Source organism: Sarcophilus harrisii, chromosome 3, assembly GCF_902635505.1.
Source record: "Sarcophilus harrisii chromosome 3, mSarHar1.11, whole genome shotgun sequence".
Lineage (NCBI taxonomy): Eukaryota > Metazoa > Chordata > Mammalia > Dasyuromorphia > Dasyuridae > Sarcophilus > Sarcophilus harrisii.
In genome coordinates, this window is record NC_045428.1 from 453,472,444 (window position 1) to 453,492,665 (window position 20,222).

Below are 20,222 nucleotides of genomic sequence, written 5' to 3' on the forward strand. Positions count from 1 at the left end.
GCATTCATAGACAATTTTCTTTTCCTGACTTCCTGACATAAAATGAAGATCATTAATAAGAGAGTCCAACATAAAAAACCAGCTTTCTTTTCACAAAAGGAACTATCCTGGACTAATACTAGGAGCTAAGTAAGTTTTGATCTTTCTGAATTCAGAATGGAGGCACAATGTACTAAGAAATGACTGAGCATTGCCTAAAATCATACAATTGTAGATCTAAGTAGACTTCAGAGGCCATCTGGTCCAACTCTATTTTACAGATGAGGAAGTAGAGGCCCAATGAGATTTAAAATTTGCCCCAGATCACCCAGGAAGAGCGAGCGCTAAGATTTGAACAGGGAACTAGGTCGTGGTGCACTAGATAGCACATCCAGCCCAGAGTCAGGAAAACTCCTCTTTCCTAGTTCAAATCCCACCTCAGATACTTCCTAGCTGTGTGACCAAGTCACTTCACTCTGTTTGCCTGTTTTCTCATCTGTAAAATGACCTGGGGAAGGAAATGGCAAATGCATCCAAGGAAATTCCCAAATGGGGTCAAGAAGAGTCAGACCCAGTTGGAAAGTGATGGATGGTGAACTTTCTACTGGGTCCCAGAACTGATTGCCTAAAGCCCATAGTCAGGGATCAGAACCCTGCTCCAATAAGCCACTAGTAACAATTAGAGCTCATCTTTATAGGGCACGTTTCAGCTTACAAACGGTCTCCTCCCTGCCGTAAGGCCCCGTCTGCCACTGTGGCCTTCGGCCTCCCTCTCCCGCCCCTGCTCACCGTGCCCGCTGTCCAGGAAGTCAGTGATGATGGCGGCACTGCAGGCTGACCACGGGTTGGCGCGGTCGATCTGGATCAGGGTAGGGGACATCATGTGGTTTGCCCGGAGCTTCCCAAACACCTCCTCACACACCTTCACGTTGTCATGGGGCATGTTGAATACGTGACCTGGGGGATGAAACAGGAGAAAGCCCTTGTTTAGGATGGGGAAGCAGACCTCTGGGGTCCGGCAGAGATAAGGAGAAGGAATATGGGGCAAAAATGGATGATGGCCTTCTGAGGGAGCCCCCAGGGCTGGGGCTAAGGCGGAAAGTTCGTTCGGGAAGCAGCCGAAGAGAAGGAGGCCAGGCGATGGGGGAAAGATGGTGGGATCCTCCTTCCCCAGTCACTTACTACTCATTTCCACCAGCTTCAGAGTGTTCTCAGTGCTTTTTATGCCTCCAGCCAATCTCCCTATGCCCACCCCCACTCCCATCAGCCATGAGTTTCCTCTTTCTGCATCTCCTCACAGTGCTCCATAAAAGCATGATGCACAATGGAGGGGCTCATTCAGTGCCCCAGGATGTGTGTGCTTGTGCAGGTATGAAATATGCTCCCCTGAGCCCAAGTGCTAAAACAGAACAGAGTCCTACAAACCAGAGCTCAGTCTCTGACCCTTGGAATATTCCCAGCAAACCCAGATAACGCCAGGAGCAAAATTCCCTCTTTCCCTTTCTCTTTCTCTTCTTCTTCTTCTTCTTTTCCTCTCTCTCTCTCTCTCTCTCTCTCTCCCCCTTCTCTCTCTTTCTCGCTTTTTCCCTCCCTCCTTTCTTCCTCCTTCTCTCTTTCTTTCTCTCTCCTTCCCTCCCTCTCTTTCTTTCTCCCCCTCCCTCTCCCTCTCCCTCTTTCTCCCCCTCTCAACCTTACCCAGCTCATGGGCAGTAGTGAAAGCCGATGGGAGCCCATCATCCTCGATGACAGAGCAGCTTCTCTTGGGGTCACACATGGTGCCCACATCAGCCATTCCCAGGGTATCACAAGTGGTAGCACCACATAGATCCTGCAATGGAGAGATCCCTAAGTTAGAGACAAGAGCCATCTTGGGGAAGCCGGAAGGAGAGGGATGCCAGAAAGGATGGAGAACAGACATCAAGAGCGTTGGGATGGGCTAAAGAGATGGCAGCTGGCCCTGTGATGGTGTTTTGTGGCTTACCAAGGAAGGGCTGCCTATTTCCTGTTGGGGACACTATTCTTGGAGGAAATTAGGAGGTTTAAAATATATCCAGAGAGTCATTTTATATAGAAAAACCCCTCCTAGGGCAGCTTCTCCTCAGCTGGCTGAGGCCCTGGTATACAGAGAGGCAAGAGAAGGTAGAAGGTGGGTATGTCCTCCCTTCCTCAGCCACTGTTTGGCTATAGAAGTTCCCCTCAGATTGGAGCAGACTATTTCCACTTTATTATTTTTTCATAGTTTTTTTCCTTTTGTTCTATTTCTTCTTTCACGTAATAACTAACATATAAATATGTTTCACATGATTGCATAGACATATAACCTATATCAAGTTGCTTATCATCTTAGGGAGGAAGGGAAAAAATTTGGAACTCAAAATTTTATTTTAAAAATGTTAAAATAAATAAATAAAATTAAATTTTAAAAAGAAGCTTCTGTCAGATCTTCATGACTTAGAGAGCTAGACCTTTAGCCAACCGAACACCAAGCAAAAACCTTCCTGTCCATGCCAGATGAGCTTTAGTTCAGTTAAGACAGTGGCCAGGGTTGAGGGTAGCCAAATGTGAGAGATAACTCCACTTGGTTATAGAAATTCAAGAGAATGTTTTTTTAATGCAGATTATAACAAGAAAAGATGAATTCTGACCTGTGTTTGACTTTTCATGACCCCTTTTTTATGGGATTTTCTTGACAAAGACAAACTGTAGTTTGCCATTACCTTCTCCAGTTCCTGAGACAGAAGGAGAAACTGAGGCAAACAGGAATATGTGACTTGTCCAAGGTCATATAGCTAGGGCGAGATTTGAACTCAGAGATATGAGTCCTCCTACCTGCCCTGTATACAGCAATACATATCAACTTCACAGAAATTCCTATTTATTTACGTAAGGGAAGAGAATTTGGAAGAGTATGCATTTCACACATATACACAGTTATTCCCTAGCAGGAGAAAAGAGTCCCAAAATTCTCCTCACCCCAGTTCTGCTGATTATGCTCCTTGTACCTTGATCCCATTTTCCTTTTAAACTTTGCCTTATTGGGGAAGGGGGGGTGGGAGGAGGCGTATATCATGATTTAATTCAACTTTCTCCAAGTTTTATCAATTGAGCAATCAAACTTGGGTTCACATGACCTTGTGCTAATATTTTCTAATGACTCAACTGTCTCTGGATATAGACAAAAGAAAAATATGGCTTGAGGCAGACTCTGGTGGCTTATGCACAGCAATCTACAGACCCCACAGCGGGGAGTTCTTACAGCTCCAAGAGCTTCCCACATCCCAGAATTCTGTAATGGAATCAGCATCCCAGGAGGGAAGTCACATGAAGAGGTAGAGTAAGTAAAGGTAGCTGTTAAACAAATGACAGAAAGGAGATAAAAAACATACACCAGGTGTGAACCACAGGCAAGGTCTTGCACATCACTATCCAGGAAAGTTCTGAGCCTTCACAGCTCCCTGCTATGGCCTGACATCACAAAGCAAATACCTCTTTGTCACAAAGAATGAAATCTTTCTTGCATTAAAAAATGGGCTTTTATAAAATCCACATCAAAAATATCTCTCGCTGAACTCCTCTGCATGTTACTCCCAACTGCCAATCTAGCCAGCCCTTAGTCATAGGAAATATGCATAAGCCAGAAAGAGAGAGGAAGGAAAGGATGTAGCAGGATGGAGATGAGAGAAGTACAGGAAAGAATATTGGCTAAGGAATCGGGACACCTGGATTCTCAGTCATGCGACAAATAATCACATTATTGTTGTTCAGTTGTGTCCGACTCTTCAGCACCCCATTTAGGTTTTGTTGGCAAACATACCAGCATGGTTTGCCATTTCTTTCCCTGTCTCATTTTGTAGATGAGGAAACTGAGACAAATAAGGTTAAGTGACACAACTAATAAGTGTCGGAGAACAGATTTGAGCTCAAAAAGGAGTCTTACTGACCGCAGGCCCAGTGCCCTACCCACTGAGCCACCAAGCTGCCCATTCATTCTAAATCCCCCAAGGCCATTTAAGAGCAGCTGAAGTAGCTGAGGCTCAGAGAGGTTATAGGACCTGCCAATAAATTACATAGAGAACAAGCAACGGAGTCACTGCTGGGCAACCTCAGGCTTGTAATTCTTCCTTTCTGGACCTCTGTATGAGGAAGGGGTTCAATGAGAAAGTCTTCAGGGTCCCTGCCAGTTCTAACATTCTATGATTCTCCATTCTTTGTTTTTCCCTTGTTCCTTTTCCAATAAAAGTGGCTTGAAATAGAGTTTAATATTTTTAGGGAAGAAGGGGAGGAGCCCGTTTTCAGCAAGCATCTTGGCCATACCAGTCTCCAAGACTGGATGCCTGCTCCTCCCCCACTCCTCTTGCAGCCCATCTCAGCCTGGCCCTGAGTAGGGACAGATGTACATCTCTAGGATCACTTAAAAACTAAGATGGAAACAGACACTGGAACTCAGAATTCTCCTATGTCTTCTGCAGAGACTTTATTTTTTTTTTTAATTTAATAGCCTTTAATTTACAGGATATATACATGGTAACTTTACAGCATTAACAATTGCCAAACCTCTTGTTCCAATTTTTCACTCTTACCCCCCACCCCTCCCTAAATGGCAGGATGACCAGTAGATGTTAAATATATTAAAATATAACTTAGATACACAATAAGTATACATGACCAAAACATTATTTTTGCTGTACAAAAAGAATCAGACTCTGAATTATTGTACAATTAGCTTGTGAAGAAATCAAAGATGCAGGTGTGCATAAATATAGGGACTGGGAATTCAATGTAATGGTTTTTAGTCATCTCCCAGAGTTCTTTTCTGGGTATAGTTAGTTCAGTTCATTACTGCTCCATTAGAAATGATTTGGTTGATCTTGTTGCTGAGGATGGCCTGATCCATCAGGACTAGTCATCATCTAGTATTGTTGTTGAAGTATATAATGATCTCCTGGTCCTGCTCATTTCACTTAGCATCAGTTCGTGTAAGTTCTGCAGAGACTTTAAAAAAGAAAACTTTTTTCCTGTCATAGTAGATAAATCCCTTCTAGAGAAAAGGTTCTATCCATCTACCTGTAAGTCTATCTACATGGACCCCAATCAAGTACGCTCAATTCTTATGCAATTATACCTGAGCAGGTATACACATATGGTTGTTCAGAAGCGGATAAAGCATCGCCCACTAATTATCCAATTCCTGACCCAGTTTATAACCTCTTCTTCCCCTAATACATGCACTCACTCTCATATACCACCACAAATATCTATTAGCTAATTACTGTGTGAAGAAGACTATGATATCATCGAGGGGAAATGTAGTTTATATAATACAGTCCCAATCCTCATGGAATTTAGAATACAGCTGGGAGATAAGACACAAATATAGGGGTAGGGAGTAGACCTGAGATTCCTGTGGCAAAAACAGGTGTGCTGTTCATGTAGGTCATGTGTACATGGGATATCTATACATTTAAATAAGCAGTTCCTGGGAAACATGGCTAGATAGTACAGGGCTTGGCACATAGTTGGCACTTAATAAATGGTGATTGATTGATTTGGACTGTCCCAGAGAAGAGGAGGAAAGCCAATAAGATAACTAAAGAGGAGAGCCAGGGAAGCCCTTGGAAAAAAGCCAGGCTGGGTGTTTTCTTCTAGGCTACAAAGGGGTACTGGACTAGAATTATCTCTATCTGACTCTAAATGTTGCTGGTCTAGAGGTACAATCATTTCAATCATTTCCAAAACAATAAGCCACTTTCCTAATAGCTCACATGGGAGTAGGGTTGCCAAGGTAGGTTGCCAAGATTACACTCACCAGCTTGAGCCCTTCTCACCAATACTGGTTAAACAATAGACCAATCACAAAGAGTGAATGGTGAACAAACTCATTTATCCAAGCAGATAGTAAACAGAAATTAGAGAAGTTATACAGAGTAAAACATACTAGAAAACACACAAGCGTGAGATGAGATCTCAGCTCAACCAAGAGAGAGGTTTCATTCTCCCCCAAGAGAAAATTCCCTAAAGTCTCTAGGGAGAAAAGCTGGAAATCAGGGACATTTTGAGGAACTGACTTCCCCTATATATCTGCAGCTTGTTTAGTCTTTCTCTCTTTTCTCTACATGTCTGAGTCGATCCTGAAGAGAGACTGGAACCATGTGTGAATCTCAAAGAAAGAATGAAAAATGTCTCTCCTTTTAAGCTCAAGGACTAGCTCCACCCAAAAATCAGTCCTGCATCACCATTCTTTCCACCAATAAAGAGTCCCACTTAAGCAGCAGCATCCAAAAAACCCCAGTTTTAGTTGGAAATTTGGGTTACATTTATATAGGTAACTCCTCCATGGATGCAGGTCACTTTCCAAGGGTTACTCAACCAGTATGTATCAGAGGGAGGATGTGAATCCAGATTTTCCTGACTCCTATTCTCTTCGTCATCCTATTTCTGAGAAGGAACAAATAGAGAGAGCAATAACACAATGTAATATGATAAGTTCATGGGAGAACTGTCTAAAGTGTTACATGAGATCTGATAAAGGGATGTTATTTATTGATCCTTGAGCTGGCCTTTAAAGTATATAGAGAAAAATCAAGAGGCAAAGAGGGGGAGGAAGGGTATTTGTTCCATGTAGAGGGACAACATAAAAAAGTGGAGGTAGAAAAGCATGAGAAGGACTCAGGAAACAGAGAAGAGTCTGGTCTGACTGAAACAAAGCCTGAATAACATAAGGCAAGGCTAAAAAGATAGGATGGAGCCGGATAAGGAAGAGCTTTGAGTGCCAGACAGAAAAATTTATGCCTTATATTTTGAGGAATAAGGAGCCACTTAAAATTTTTGAACAGAAAAGTATTAAGAAAAGACCTATACAGAACAAAGATTCTTCTAGTTATTATAAAGCCAGAAGTTACATCATGTTTCTCAACTATAATACAGGGGTAATAACAGCACTTAGATTTCAAGATTGTTGTGACAATCAAATGAGGTATTTGTAAAATGCTTTAAACTGTGAATGGCACATAACAGGCATTTTATAAGTGCTTTTCTTCCCTCTTCTTCATTCCTACCTTTTTTCTTTCAACCTCTTTTTCCTTCCCTTTTTCTCTTCCTTCTTCCCACTTTCTTTTCTCCCTTTCTTTCTTTTTCTCCTTCTTTCCTTCTTTTCTTTCCTCCCCTTTCCTTCCCTCCTTCCTCTTTCCCTCTTCCCTCTTTCCCTCATTCCCCCTTCCTATACAAGAAGATGAGAGACAGGGAAGAGCAAAGGAAACCCTATTAGCAAGCTATTGCAATAGTGCAGGCAAGTGCAAAGGGTCTTTTCTAGGAGGGTGGCAGTGGGATATAGAGACACATAAAGAGAATAAAAATCACTTCTCATATTGCTCTAATGAATTCTATTTAGGCTAAATATGCTGGGAGAAATAAACAAACCAATCACACAGTGTGTTCCCAACCCAAATATCAGAGATTTGGGGATAATCTGCCATTTGGGATTTTCCATGCTCTCCCTCTTCTATGAGGAAAAATCAACCGAGATTTGTGTCTAGAAAAGCCTCAGGGAACTAAAGGGAGGAAAAGAGGTTTTCCTGTTCTACCACAAAAGCCTTCCTTGGCTGATGAGAAACCTGTTCTTTCCATCAAGAAATCCCCGTTCCCATGGCTCAAACCAGCTTCATGAGGGCTGGGGTACAGCTGAGGAGGACTGGTGTCCATCAACAACTCATGTCATCACAGGGAGCGACATCCAGGCTCTGGATCCCCCTTGTGTGTGTTCAAGGCCTGTGGCAGTTGTTCAGAATCCCAGGAGCATTCAGCTCTAGCTCTTCCTCACATACAGCACTGAATGCCTCTGCCCATCTGGACTGAACTCCAAATGCACTCCGATTTCTTTAACTCCTTCTGTCTGGTCCCAGGTCTTCAAGAATGGAATCTGTTATGGCTCCCAAGGGCTGGCAGGAACATTCCCCGACAGTCCTCCTGCTTGCTTCACTTACCATTTATCTTCCCTGCTACTGCTGCTGTCCCCTTCTCAGGATGGCCCCAGAAGGAATAGCCCAGACAGGATGGTTTTTCCATCTCAGTTAAGAACTTCACTGTTCCTGTATCATCCATTTCTCTAGTCCTTCCTCATAAGGCCTCTGGTGACCAGGGAATCTACATAGCCCCGAAATATCATTTTTCAAAGGCTTTTCTTATTTGGCTACAATTTGTTCATCAGTACAGCTCACATTTCTACACACACACACATATACACATACTTTCTATACTTTCTTCTGGATATTCCCACCCTAGACTTCAGCCACAAACAATTACCTCCAGCAAACACTTCTAGTCACCCACTCTCCTTTATGTTAATTCTTGATCTTTACAACATTCTTGGGAGGTTATTATTCCCATTTTACAGATGAGAACTGAGGCTAAATGATTTGTTCAGTGCTAAATCACACAGCTACTAAGTGTCTAAGATCAGCTTTGAATTCAAATATTGCAAACTACAAGTCCTGAGCTCTATCCACTGCACCCACCCAACTGTTCAACCATGCGTTCTCTCTCCAAAAAAAAAAAAATACACACACACACACACACACACACACACACACACACATATCATCTTCCTCCAACAAAACAAAATCTCTCCCCTCTTCCCATCTTCCTACTACTATCAAGTAGACATCATCCAATCAGCCAGGCTTCCAGCCAAGGTGTCATACCCAATCAGCTGACAAAGTGCTACCATTTTTACCTTCCCAAGAGCTCTCTTATACATTCCCTTCTCTCCTCTGACATTTCCATCACACTGGTGCAAGCCCCACCTCTTCAGAATTGACCTATTTCTACAACCTACCAATTAGTCTCCTTTTCTCAAGTCTTTTACCCCTCCAGTCCATCTTCCACTCATTCAAATTGATTTTCCCAAACAAAGCATACATCTGGCCAATTCAAGCAGTGAGTCCCAAAGGCTTCAGTGATCAAATATGAAATCTTCTGTTTGGCTCTAAAAGCCCTTCACATCCAGGACCCTTCCTACATTTCCAGTCTTCTTAAATCTTACTTCTTACATTTTACACCCCATTCCTACTCAGCTTATATTTTGCAATCCAGGAGCACTGACTTCTTTGCTATGTCCTACATAAGATGCTTCATCTACCAATTCTGGGCGTTTTCCCTGGTTGTCCCCCATGTCTCAATTTCTCTCCCTTCACTACACCCTGACTTCCTTCAAGTCTCAGCTTAAGTCCCACTTTCTGCAGGAAGCCTTTCCTGATCTCCCTGAGTGCTAATGCTGAACTGAAAGCTCCAATATGTCTTCTACACAAGTTGTATGTACATAGTTGCTTGGAAATTGTCTCTATGGGAAAAGGACCCACATGTGCATAAAAAGTTTGTGGCAGCCCTTTTTGTAGTGGCTAGAGACTAGAAACTGAGTGGATGCCCATCAATTGGAGAATAGCTGAATAAATTATGGTATATGAATGTTATGGAATATTATTGTTCTGTAAGAAATGACCAGCAGGATGATTTCAGAAAGGCCTGGAGAGACTTGCATGAACTGATGCTGAGTGAAATAAGCAGGAGATCATTATATACTTCAACAACAATACTATATGATGATCAATTCTGATGGACATGGCCCTCTTCAACAATGAGATGAAACAAACCAGTTCCAATGAAGCAGTAATGAATTGAACCAGCTACATCCAGCAATAGAACTCTGGGAGATGACTATGAACCACTACATAGATTCCCAGTCCCTCTATTTTTGTCCGCCTGCATTTTGTACTACTTTTACTTTGAGGGTTTTTTTTTTTTGGGCTGGAGGGTAGGGGAAGCTGTAGAATGCCAAGAGAAAAGGCATGAGCAGAGAGAGAAATTTGCTTGCTGTCTTGGGAAGCAGGGAAGTGAAGGACAAAGAAAGAAAAAATAATTTAAAATTCAAAATCCTACAAAAATGAATGTTGAAAACTACATGTAATTGCAAAAATAAAATGCTATTGAATAAAGAGCTCCTTGATGGTAAGGACTATCTTTCATTTGTATTTGTGTTTGTAGCACTTAGCATAGTACTTGATTAATAGCAAGGACTTTCATTCACTTATTCATTCATTCATAAAAGGTACCAAAAAAAAGTGTTGGTTGAATTGAATTATTGGACTTTGTACTTAACTTAAAAGGTTCTAAAGTAGAACTTAAGTGGAAGACTATTCCTACTTACTGAATTTTTATTTTTTCTCTACTCCTCCAAAAGGAAAGAAGCCTGAGAAATTGACCTTCTCTATGTATTGAACAGATTTGAAGAAAGCAAATTAATTCCAGAAATCATAGTGTCCCTAGATTATACACACAATTGACTCCCTTGGGAACTACCCAGTGACAACCCAGACTAATGTCAATGGAATAAATTGAATGATTGGAATCAACTGAAAATAGAAACCTTCTTTCCTGTGTCTATCACAAGTAACAATTAATACGAAATCAACCTAAAGAGATAGACTGGAACCATTTTGTAAAGAATTTTAAAGATCAGAAATATTTGCATTTTATCCTAGAGAAAATTAGGAATCACAAAAGCTTCTTGAGCAGGGGAGTACCAAAGTGTCAAAAGATGACAGATCTTAGGGAAGGGACCTCAATGGCCATTTAATCTAATAACTTCATTTTATAAGGAAGGAAACTGGGGTCACATCAGGCAGCCACACATTACCTAAAGCTTTTTCTTCTAAACATCACTACTTCCCTAGCCTATTCATCCCCTTAAACCTAGCTCTCTCTCCAATTTCCCAGTTTCTGTTGTAGTTGCTTCCTGGTCATGCTGGTTCACCACCTCAGACATAATCAACTGTTTACCCCACCCCGACCCCCATCCAATCATTTGCCATGTCTTAACAATTTTACATCCTTGACTTCTCCCCTTCACTTACCTCCCTAATTCCAGCCCTTGTCACCTCACCTGGACAGCTGTAATCACCTTCGTTCTATCTGTTTTGTGCTTCTCTTCTTTCCAAACCATGCGAACCAGCTCCCAAATCGATATTCCTAAAGCTTCAGTTTACCTTTTGTGATTTCTCTAGATAAAATACAAACACCCCAGACCTTTATAACTCTTCACAATATGGTTCCAGCCTATCTCTCCAGGCTGATTATATATTACTCCTCCCTTATAATTCTATACTTCAACCAAACTGGTCTCCTTTCTGTTCTCCAGACACAACACCTCATCTCTGACCTCCATGGCTTTACATAGCAGTGTTCCATTCCTACCCTGCTCTCTTCCCTTCTCTCCTTCTTGGAACCCTCACTCCTTTTAGGACTCAACTCAAATGCCACATCCTTCAAAAAGTCTTTTCTGATACCTCTAGTTGTTAGTGCACCCCCTCAAGTTACTTTTATTTATTTTGAACCCATTCTATATCTATTTATCTTTGAATGCACTGTATTCTCCCTAATAGAATCTAAAATCCTTGAGATGAGTCAATCAACTAGCACTTAGCAAGTACCTACTATGTGATGGACACCATGCTAAGCACATTTATATTTTTATCCCCTGAAGCCCACCACAGTCTCTGACAAATATCATAAGTTTATTAAATGCTTACTGATTTATTCATTCATTTAATTCTATTTCCCTTGAATTAAAATGTTAGGGTCAAGGGTAACTTCCATCCCAAGTGATTTGCCCCAGTCCTCAACCTACTAAGAGAAAATAAAATACTAAAATGTCTGAGTCCTCTTTAAGGACTTCCTAGCTATCCAAGATCTTTACATTTCCTTATCCAAGCCCCAAAAACACATTCCCTTTTCTGTTTGTGATTCTTAAGGAAGGAGGGAGCCATAGCTTGTTAGAAGAAAATAATTTTATAATTCTTTGCTGTCTGGGCTTGGAGGGAGAAGAAAAGTGGGAGATGGATCATTCTCCCCAAAGAACAGAATTAAGTCACTTCTATTAGAGGATGAATGAAAACATTGGCCTTTTAATCGCTGATTCTCAGAATGGTACCATAGGAGAGAGGTTGAAATAAATAAGATAGTAAAGATAACTGCAGGGAGAAAATACAGAATGAAGAAAAGCCGAAATGTCCTCTGGGAAAGACTTTGGCAAGGGTGAGCCCCAAAGATGGGATGGTCCGTAAAGGCATCTCTTCAGGAATGCCCCCCTGACCTTCCTCTTGGAAAAGAAAATGGGAAGGGAAATCAGAAGCTTACTAGGGCTGACTGATCTCCCCTCCATCCCCTCCCTGGATACTTGTTGGTACTAGTCAAAAAGCTGAGGGCTGCGTCCTGGGGAGAGAGGAATGGAAGGATTAGGCAGTAAGCACAGTCCCTGCACAGGATCCGTGCTTCTCTGGTTAGCCAAGGTCCTGGCTTCTTGCCCAACACCTGTACTGACACACTGACCCCGTTTACTGCAGTGAACCTCATCTGCTAACTTCAGGGATGGATTAAACAAGCTGTTCTCCTGAGCCCCTCCCTTCCCTGGGGCCTTTGGTCCGGGCCCCAGTGGCAGAGTGCCCAGCTCACTTTCTAAAGTGCCAGAAAGGCCCCAGACCTCAACTCCCTCCTCCTCCACTCAACAGGCTGACTCAACCCTGGAGAGTTGAGTGAATGATCCATGCAAGAGGGAGAAAGGTAGACTAGCACCCAAACAACCACCGTTATGAAGCACTGACCTTGTACAGGACACTGTACTGGAAGCTGAGAATCCCGGGATGAAACATGACACAAGTGTGGTGAGGAACCTTATCAGGGCAGGGGAAGACTACAACACACCAACAATTAAGTGCAATATAAGGTCATCTGGAGAGGAAGAGGACTCTAGAAATGGGCAGGGGAGAGGAAGAGATGGATGGAGACTTCAGGGAGGAAGGGAAACCTCTTCTGACTTTTGGGGGAAGATAAAGACTCTGAAAAATGAAGAGGGAGGGCATTCAAAGAATGGAGCATGGCACCCAAGAATACACATGGGCAGAAAATGGAACGTCCAGTGAAGGGAAGACCTTACGGTCTCATTTGGACTAAAGAAGACAGATTACAGAGAGCTTTAAATGCCAGACTAAGGGATCTGTGTTTTATCCCAGAGGCAAGAGAGATCTACGAAAGATGTCTAAGCAGACAGTGACATGTTCAGAACTCCACCTTAACAAGGGAGCTTTTCCGGAGGGTTTCTTGAGATTAGATTTCCCAGTCTTATCCAGATCATTACAGAGTTCACTTCCACCCTCCATCCCAATAACAACTGACACAGAAGTCTTAACCTGCTCCCTTTTTCTAATCTGAACTAATTTACCCCTCCTAAATAGCACTCCTGAGTGCTCCTGATGCTGATGTCAGACCTTAATGCAGACTCCCAAACATCTTTAGCTCCACTGTAGCTCAGAACTCCTGAATTCGAGCTTCAGCTTCCCCAGCAGCATGGATTACACAAAAGCATCACCACAATCAGCAGCAAGTCTGAAACTAAGAATTGGGAGAGAAAAGTATCACAGAACCCCAGCAGAAGAAAGAATATTGAGGGTGACAAGAGCTAGTGAGAGGACATTTAGGATAAGGTCTGACAAAAGGCCATCCAATTTAAAAGATGAAATCGTTGGTGACTTTTGAAAGATTCGTTTCAGGAAAGTTGCCATTGTATAGCCATTTTCAGATACGTCCAATTCTTCGTGACCCCACTTGAAGTTTTCTTGACGGAGATACTGCAGTGTGCCATCTCCTTCTCTAGCTCACATTACAGATGAGAAAACTGAGGCAAAAAGGATTAAATGATTTACCCAACTAGGAAATGTCTGAGGCCAAATTTGAACTTGGGAAGAGGAACCTGTCTGACTTCAGGCCTGGCTCTCTATCCACTGTGCCTTCTGAAGTCAAAAGGCAGAAAGCAAACTGATGGTAAAGACATACAAGCTGTGAAAGGAGACAGTTCCAGCTAAGAGTTTGATAGTGAGAACAAGTAGAAAACAACAGCTTGGAAAGTTGGTAAACTCAGATGAACCTTTTATGTTTTGTTTTATTTCTGTTAAAAGATGGGAGGGAAAGACATGGGCATATTTTAAAACAATGGGAAGGGAGGGAATAGAGAGTCTGGAAATAAGATAAGAGCTAGAGGGAATGACTCTCTCTCAGAAAAGCTCCCAGAAGGGACAGAAAGAAATGCAATCAAAAACACAAGTAGAAAGGTATGCCTTGGCAAGAAAGAATGCCACCAAAAGCTACCACTGATTCATTCAGCAGTCACTGAGTCTCTACTGAAGCATGTGCTAATTCCTATCCTGAGTATGTGGAACATCTAAAGACAGTCTGTACTCTAGGAGCTTACAATTTCATAAGAAAAATAAGGCATGTGCACAAATAACTAAAAGAAACAAAATGCAACAAGACCTGAGTTCAAATGTGATCTCAGATAGTTGCTAGTAGTGTGATCCTACTACTGGTAGGTCCTTTACCCTGTTTGCCTCAGTTTTCTCATCTATAAAATGAACTGAGAGAAAGAAATGGCAAATCAATCCAGTATTTTTGCCAAGAAAACCCCAAATGGGTTCATGAAGAGTCAGACAGGACTGAAATGACTTAAAAAATAATACAAAGAACTACAAGTAGGTGGCTATATGTGTGTATATATATGCATATATATAAATATTTATGCATATATATCATATATGTGAAAGTGTGCTGTAAGAATTTGGACAAAACTCTCCCATAGCAAATGTGAAAGTAAATTCCAGTCTATGAAAGGCAAAGAGAGAATTAATGAATCAAAGTATAGATGGATGAATAGATAGATTAAAAAATTGACAAAAAAGAAAAATGAAAAAAGTATAAGAGAAAATTAGGAAGTTAAGGAGAAAAGAACTAAAAGAAGAGAAAAAAGAAAAGAAAAAAGAGAAACAAAATTGTTGAGCACCTAAAAGAAGGAATAAATAGAAAACCTAAGATCTCCAGGACACAAAATGTCAAAAGATGCCAATGCTAAGCAAGAATTGGTAGAGGGAGAAGAACCAAACCTAAACATTTCCAATAAAGTAGAGAAATTAGTTCCTTTTGCATTGGACTCCCCAACAGAGGCAGCTGGTAGCAGCAGGTATGCACCTGAAATCAGAAAGAGCTGAGTATAAATCTGGCCTCAGACACTTACTAGCTCTGTGATCCTGAGCAATCACTGCTTGTCTCATCTGCTTAACTGTAAAATGGAAATAATAAAGCCCCTATCTTTGAAGATTTGTTAAGAAGATGAAATGATGTAATATTTGTAAAAATTGGTTGGTACAGTGCCTGGAAGATGATAGTAAGGTCCCTATAAATGCTTCCCCCATTCCCAACAAGGAGCCAGGGAAGCACAGCAAGTCCTGCTGCCCAACCCCTGAGCACACGCTTCTCACGGCTACATACAAAGTCAACAGAGGTCAAGGACCAACACCAAACTTTAATAATGGTCTACCTAGGTGGCATTAGGTTAATGTTTAGCCCGAAGTAAAAAGGAAAGACAGAAGCAGGTCTGGCTAAGTCAGCAGGACTGCACACTTTCCAGCACACCAAAAAGGCATGGAAAACTCTCTCCCCATTAGGGAAATTTTCATTCAAAATGACTGCAAAATTCCTCACCTGGTCGAAGTCAGAGGATGACTCTACCTGTCTTTAGTCACTGCAAAAATAGGGAAAAGTTAGTTCTGAGAGCATGGCTACAAGGAGAACATCTGTGGTTCTTTCTGCAACATCAGATTTGTGACATTTGTACACCAAGCTGTCTTCATGAAGAATATGCGCCATCATCTGCTACGTTTATTCTATAATCAGTCATTCCAAATATCTCCAGATCCTTCCAAGGTCTTCTCTTGTCAGTGGTTATGCTATGCACAATCTAAAAAGACACTAGCCTCTGACAAGACAACCCATCAGCTTTAGATACAAAAGCTTGAGCCTTATTCAAGAGAAGCTCCTACTACAAGCAGATCATAATTTAATCAGTTACTTCTTGTACTTAGGAAGCCACTATCTGATGCTCAGATTCTTCATGAAAAAGATGTGAGCCCTAAGCTAACATATCAAACATATCAGTAGCTAACCCATATTAAAATAAATAAGCATCACTTATCACCTTTTTAATACCCTTGAGATACAAAAGGGCTCACCATCAATGTGGCAATTCGAATAAGGAAGCAAAGACTGTGCTTTCTATCCAGCTCCATCAAATATGCTTTGTTCATCTGTCCCTTTCTAGAACAGTAAAATTTCAAGAGAGAAAAATGCAAATAAGAGTTAGCTATTTAGAAGAAATTAGTTGAAGGTTAGATCAAGTTATTTTTAAAGGGGGAGAGAAAGACAGAGAGACAGAGAGAGAAGAAAAGAAATTCATCCAAATATAAATATACTGCTAATACCACAAACAGAACCTAAAGAAGGACTACAGAATTCAGAAAGAGGACCAGTCCAAGTGATTCTTACAAAGAAAAGCACAAGCCCACTTCTTATATTGAAGTATTTTGGTAGTTGGCTCAATCCCCTGGTTTCTGGAGACCTCGGCTGCCGGGAGTCCAGAAAGCACAGCTGTGTTTGGTAGGAGCGCTCATCTCATACTGTACTTGCCCTAGGGGGTTCAGGAATGAGGGGCTAGGTAAAGCCCTTAGAATGCAGCAAGGCATTAAGTATTTGCTGGGAAAGGGATTACTCTAGTCTCAGGCACATACCTTGATGACCAAACAGCCAACAGAGCTTCTTTTCTCTCCAGTCCTGCCCTCTAACTTCTTGAAGAAAGGCAGTTTGGAAGCCACAGCTTTCAGCCAAAATGATCATACATACATCTTGTATCCATTATGCAAGGTCATCGTAACATCTTGGGTCAAGTCGTGGGTGTAACACATCACTGAGAAGCCCTAATCCATTCAGTTTGATTTCTTTTCCTTCAAAGGGCAAGATCCCTCTGTCTTGCATGGTCTAAATATTCAGAGGGACCTGTGCTCTCCACAAAGTGATTCCCAAAAAATCTGTTTTGGCTCTGCACTACAGAGAAGAAACTCCATTACTTTGGAGCACTTCCACAGGGAAAGCAAGAGTTAATGAGTTGGAGGCCCAGAAGCAGAATGTAACTCTAGCTGCTTGGTGTGTTGTGTTATAGGCATCCTCTTCTTGAACTTGCTTTATTTCTCACCAAACTGAGGGTAGAGATGGGTTTTATGAATGGGTCAGAGACACTCCCTGTATGGTCTCCCCAAATGAGTCAATAGTGTAGGAGCCTAGCAGATGCAACAGACTTTCCTACTCTGAAAGAATTCATGTAAAAGAACCACCACAGGCCAAGCAGTTCCCAAGAGAAACCAGGTGGTGGGAGGAGTTTGCTAAGAAGTTCTTATTCACAGATATTCTGGCCATGAGTGGAAGCACAGTAAAATAGATAAAGTGACACAAAGTCAGAAAAACAGGTTCAAGCCCACCCTCTGAAACCTACTGGCTTGGGTGATAACGGGCAAATCACTTTATTTCTTGGTATTCCAAGGAAACTCTCTAAGACTGAAAGTTGCCAATTCTTGAACCAGTGGAAGGAATTTCCCATAGAGAAAATGTCCTCACTTGGGAGTTACCCTAAATAATTGAATCACAGATTTTTAAAAAATAGTATTTCTATAGTTAGTGAAAAGGGGATTAATGATAAAGTCACTGCTCAAAGACTGAAGTCCTGGGTCAGCCTCCAGCGTATGAAGATCTTTAAGAAAGAGGTGGATTCTTGAAAGCATCAACGGTGTCAGATTTGGTTCTGATTGTTGCTTCCTGAAGACTCCAATAGATGGGATGAAGAACCCCTAGGTTCTTCTAGGTGGCATGGGATTTCAAAATCCAAAACTAGATGGCTTTAAACCACAGTGGCTTTCCTGACCTGTGAATATCTCTACTCCCTTTCAAGCATTCCTCTCCCCCTCCCTGCAAATACACCTTCCCAAACAAGTTCTTTCTTCCATCTGTCCACTTCAAACACTGGTGCAAACAAAGGCAGCTTTTTTGGCTTTGATGTTAAAAGCAGGATTAAATAGTTTCAAAGGGAAACAGATATGAACTACCGTGCCCTATGGAGCCAAAGTCAAGAGCTGAAGCTGGTGCAGAGGTGAATGCTCATCAGATGGGACCTCTCCAACTTCCACTGCTCTCCGAGTCCTGGAAAAGGACCCCGGCACCCCACCCCTCAAACAGGTGCCTCAACTAAACAGCCTGCTCTAAGCGAGACGCGTCCTTTAGGGAACAAAGCAGACTCACCCACAAAAGACCAAGTTAAGAGAAGGCAGCTGCAGAAGATATGAATCTGACCGCGTTCCCAGGGCGCTAGGGAGGAACTGTCCTTTGCACTGACCGATGCCCAGAAGACAAAGGATGGCAGCAATTCTTTCCATCCGAATCCTATGCAAGTAGGATGCCATTCCAGCCCCAACATTGCAGAGGGCCCAGTTTGCTACCACTGAGACTGTCACTCTCCAGTCTTCTGACCAATTGAAGGAGATCGGCCAGGGCAAGGACTCTTGCACCCCCACATTCACAGCTCCAGCACTTGAAAGCTCTCCACCAACCATCCTCAGAGCGCCTCCTCTTGGCCTCAGTGAGAATTGAAAATTAGCCATCGGTTTCCCCAAATTCCAGCCCATCGAGTGCCAGGGTTTGCTCAGACGCTGATTGGCCACTTGGGGCAACACCTCCCTAAAGCACCAACCCTCCTCAAAGCGCGTTGCCAAAACGTGACCTGGGGACTCAACCTAGTTAGAGGGCGGAGGCAAAGTAGGGAACTGAGGTGGCAGCAAGATTCAGAAGTAAAAGGAAATCCCTTTCTTCCCTTTCCCCCCCTCCCAGAACCCTTCGGGATTGTGGGACAGTAATCCGAACTAGAGAGAATTGGAGTGGGTCACAGATAATAAAGTTTAAAACTGCAGAAATGAATTTGATTAATTGGGGGCGGGGGGAGAAGAAGGGGAAGAAAGCCTAAATTCCAAAGAGATTTTAAAAAGCCAATTAAAAGAAACTTGTTAGTAGCCCAGGGGTAGCGGAAATATCTGGGATTAAAGAGGAGCCCAGAACTCACCTGCCGGGTGAAGAGGATGGCTGTATCCCAGTATTCGGGGTGCTTGTCGCTTACTTTATTGAGTTTCTTCTGCCAGGCGCAAAAGTTGCGCAAGGTCATCGCCGCGTTGCCTGTGACCTTGGGCCCCTTGTCTCTGTCTGCGAGGACCAACACCTTGACCACTGCTATGTTGATGGGGTTGAGGATGCTGGGATGGCGGTAGAGCCGCGCGGCAGTGGCCAGCAGCGTCAGTAAGTAATGTTCTAGGTCCGCACCGTGGAACTTCACCATCGACTCATCAGCCACGACTAGTGTTTCCACGTAGCGCGGAATGGACACAAAACGTTTGGCCCGCCCTGCTCTTCGGGGTGGCCGGCTCTCACCCGAGCCTGACCGAAGGGATTTATAGGGGTCCAGAGCACGCAGAATGGCTGGATTCCAGCCCGAGGCCACCCCGCAGCGGGAGGTAGGGTCCCCTGGTGTTCGGCCAGGGGCGCCCCGGCGCTGGAGAAGATGTGCACCTTGGCTGTTGCGCTGCGCTTCAGGCGCGCTGACGTTGGGCAGGGGACTAATGACATACTCTGCGCCCCTATAGCCAAAAGCACCACGAAGACCCCCGCATAAGCTTAGAGCTGCAAAAGAGTCTCGCTCGGCATTCACATCCCCCGAGTAGAAGCAGCGGCGGAGGTCGGGAGAGTCCCCAGACACTCCGGCCTGGAAGACACCCAGATGCTCAGTGGCAAACGCGGGCGCTAGAAACTGGGCATCAGGAGCCAGGTGTAAGTAGAAGTCCTCCTGGAAGGCGGTGATCTGGAAGATGAGTCTCTGTTCCCCGGAGTCCTCGGGACCCCGCCGGTAATAGTGGCGCCCGTTGATGTCCGGGTCCAGCCGGATGGGAACCACAATCTCCTGTTCGGGGTCCGTACCGCAAGCGGGGGCCCCTGCGAGGGCCAGGGCAAGGATGCCTAACAAGAGCATGGCGCCAGGGGCTATGCACAGAAGGGGTCCCAGAAAGGAGAGCTCCCCTGCTCTTGGGGTAGTACGGCTGCACCCAGCTGGAGGAACGACAGCTTTGGGGCTTGTTAAAGGAAGAGAGGGATTAAAATGCTCCCTAAGCAATGAGCGCACACTGTGCTCCCCCCAACTCCTACCTGTGTCTCCCCGAGCAGCGCGCGCTCTGGGAGCTTTATATGCAATCGCTGTCAAGTGCAGAAGACTAAGATTTGTGGCCCAG

At 43.3% G+C, this 20,222-nt stretch overlaps 1 protein-coding gene across 1 annotated transcript in view; it reads right to left on the minus strand.

The window, feature by feature from the left end:
• ADAMTS15 (ADAM metallopeptidase with thrombospondin type 1 motif 15) overlaps positions 1-19,966 on the minus strand; it is a 36,919-nt gene extending 16,953 nt beyond the window's left edge. The window contains exons 1-3 of the mRNA XM_003764411.2: positions 19,010-19,966; positions 1,675-1,807; positions 769-936 (exon numbers count right to left, since the gene is read on the minus strand). Of these exons, the coding sequence (XP_003764459.1) occupies positions 769-936; positions 1,675-1,807; positions 19,010-19,966 (1,258 nt within the window). The remainder of the gene's footprint in view (positions 1-768; positions 937-1,674; positions 1,808-19,009) is intronic.
• Positions 19,967-20,222: the final 256 nt, after the last annotated feature.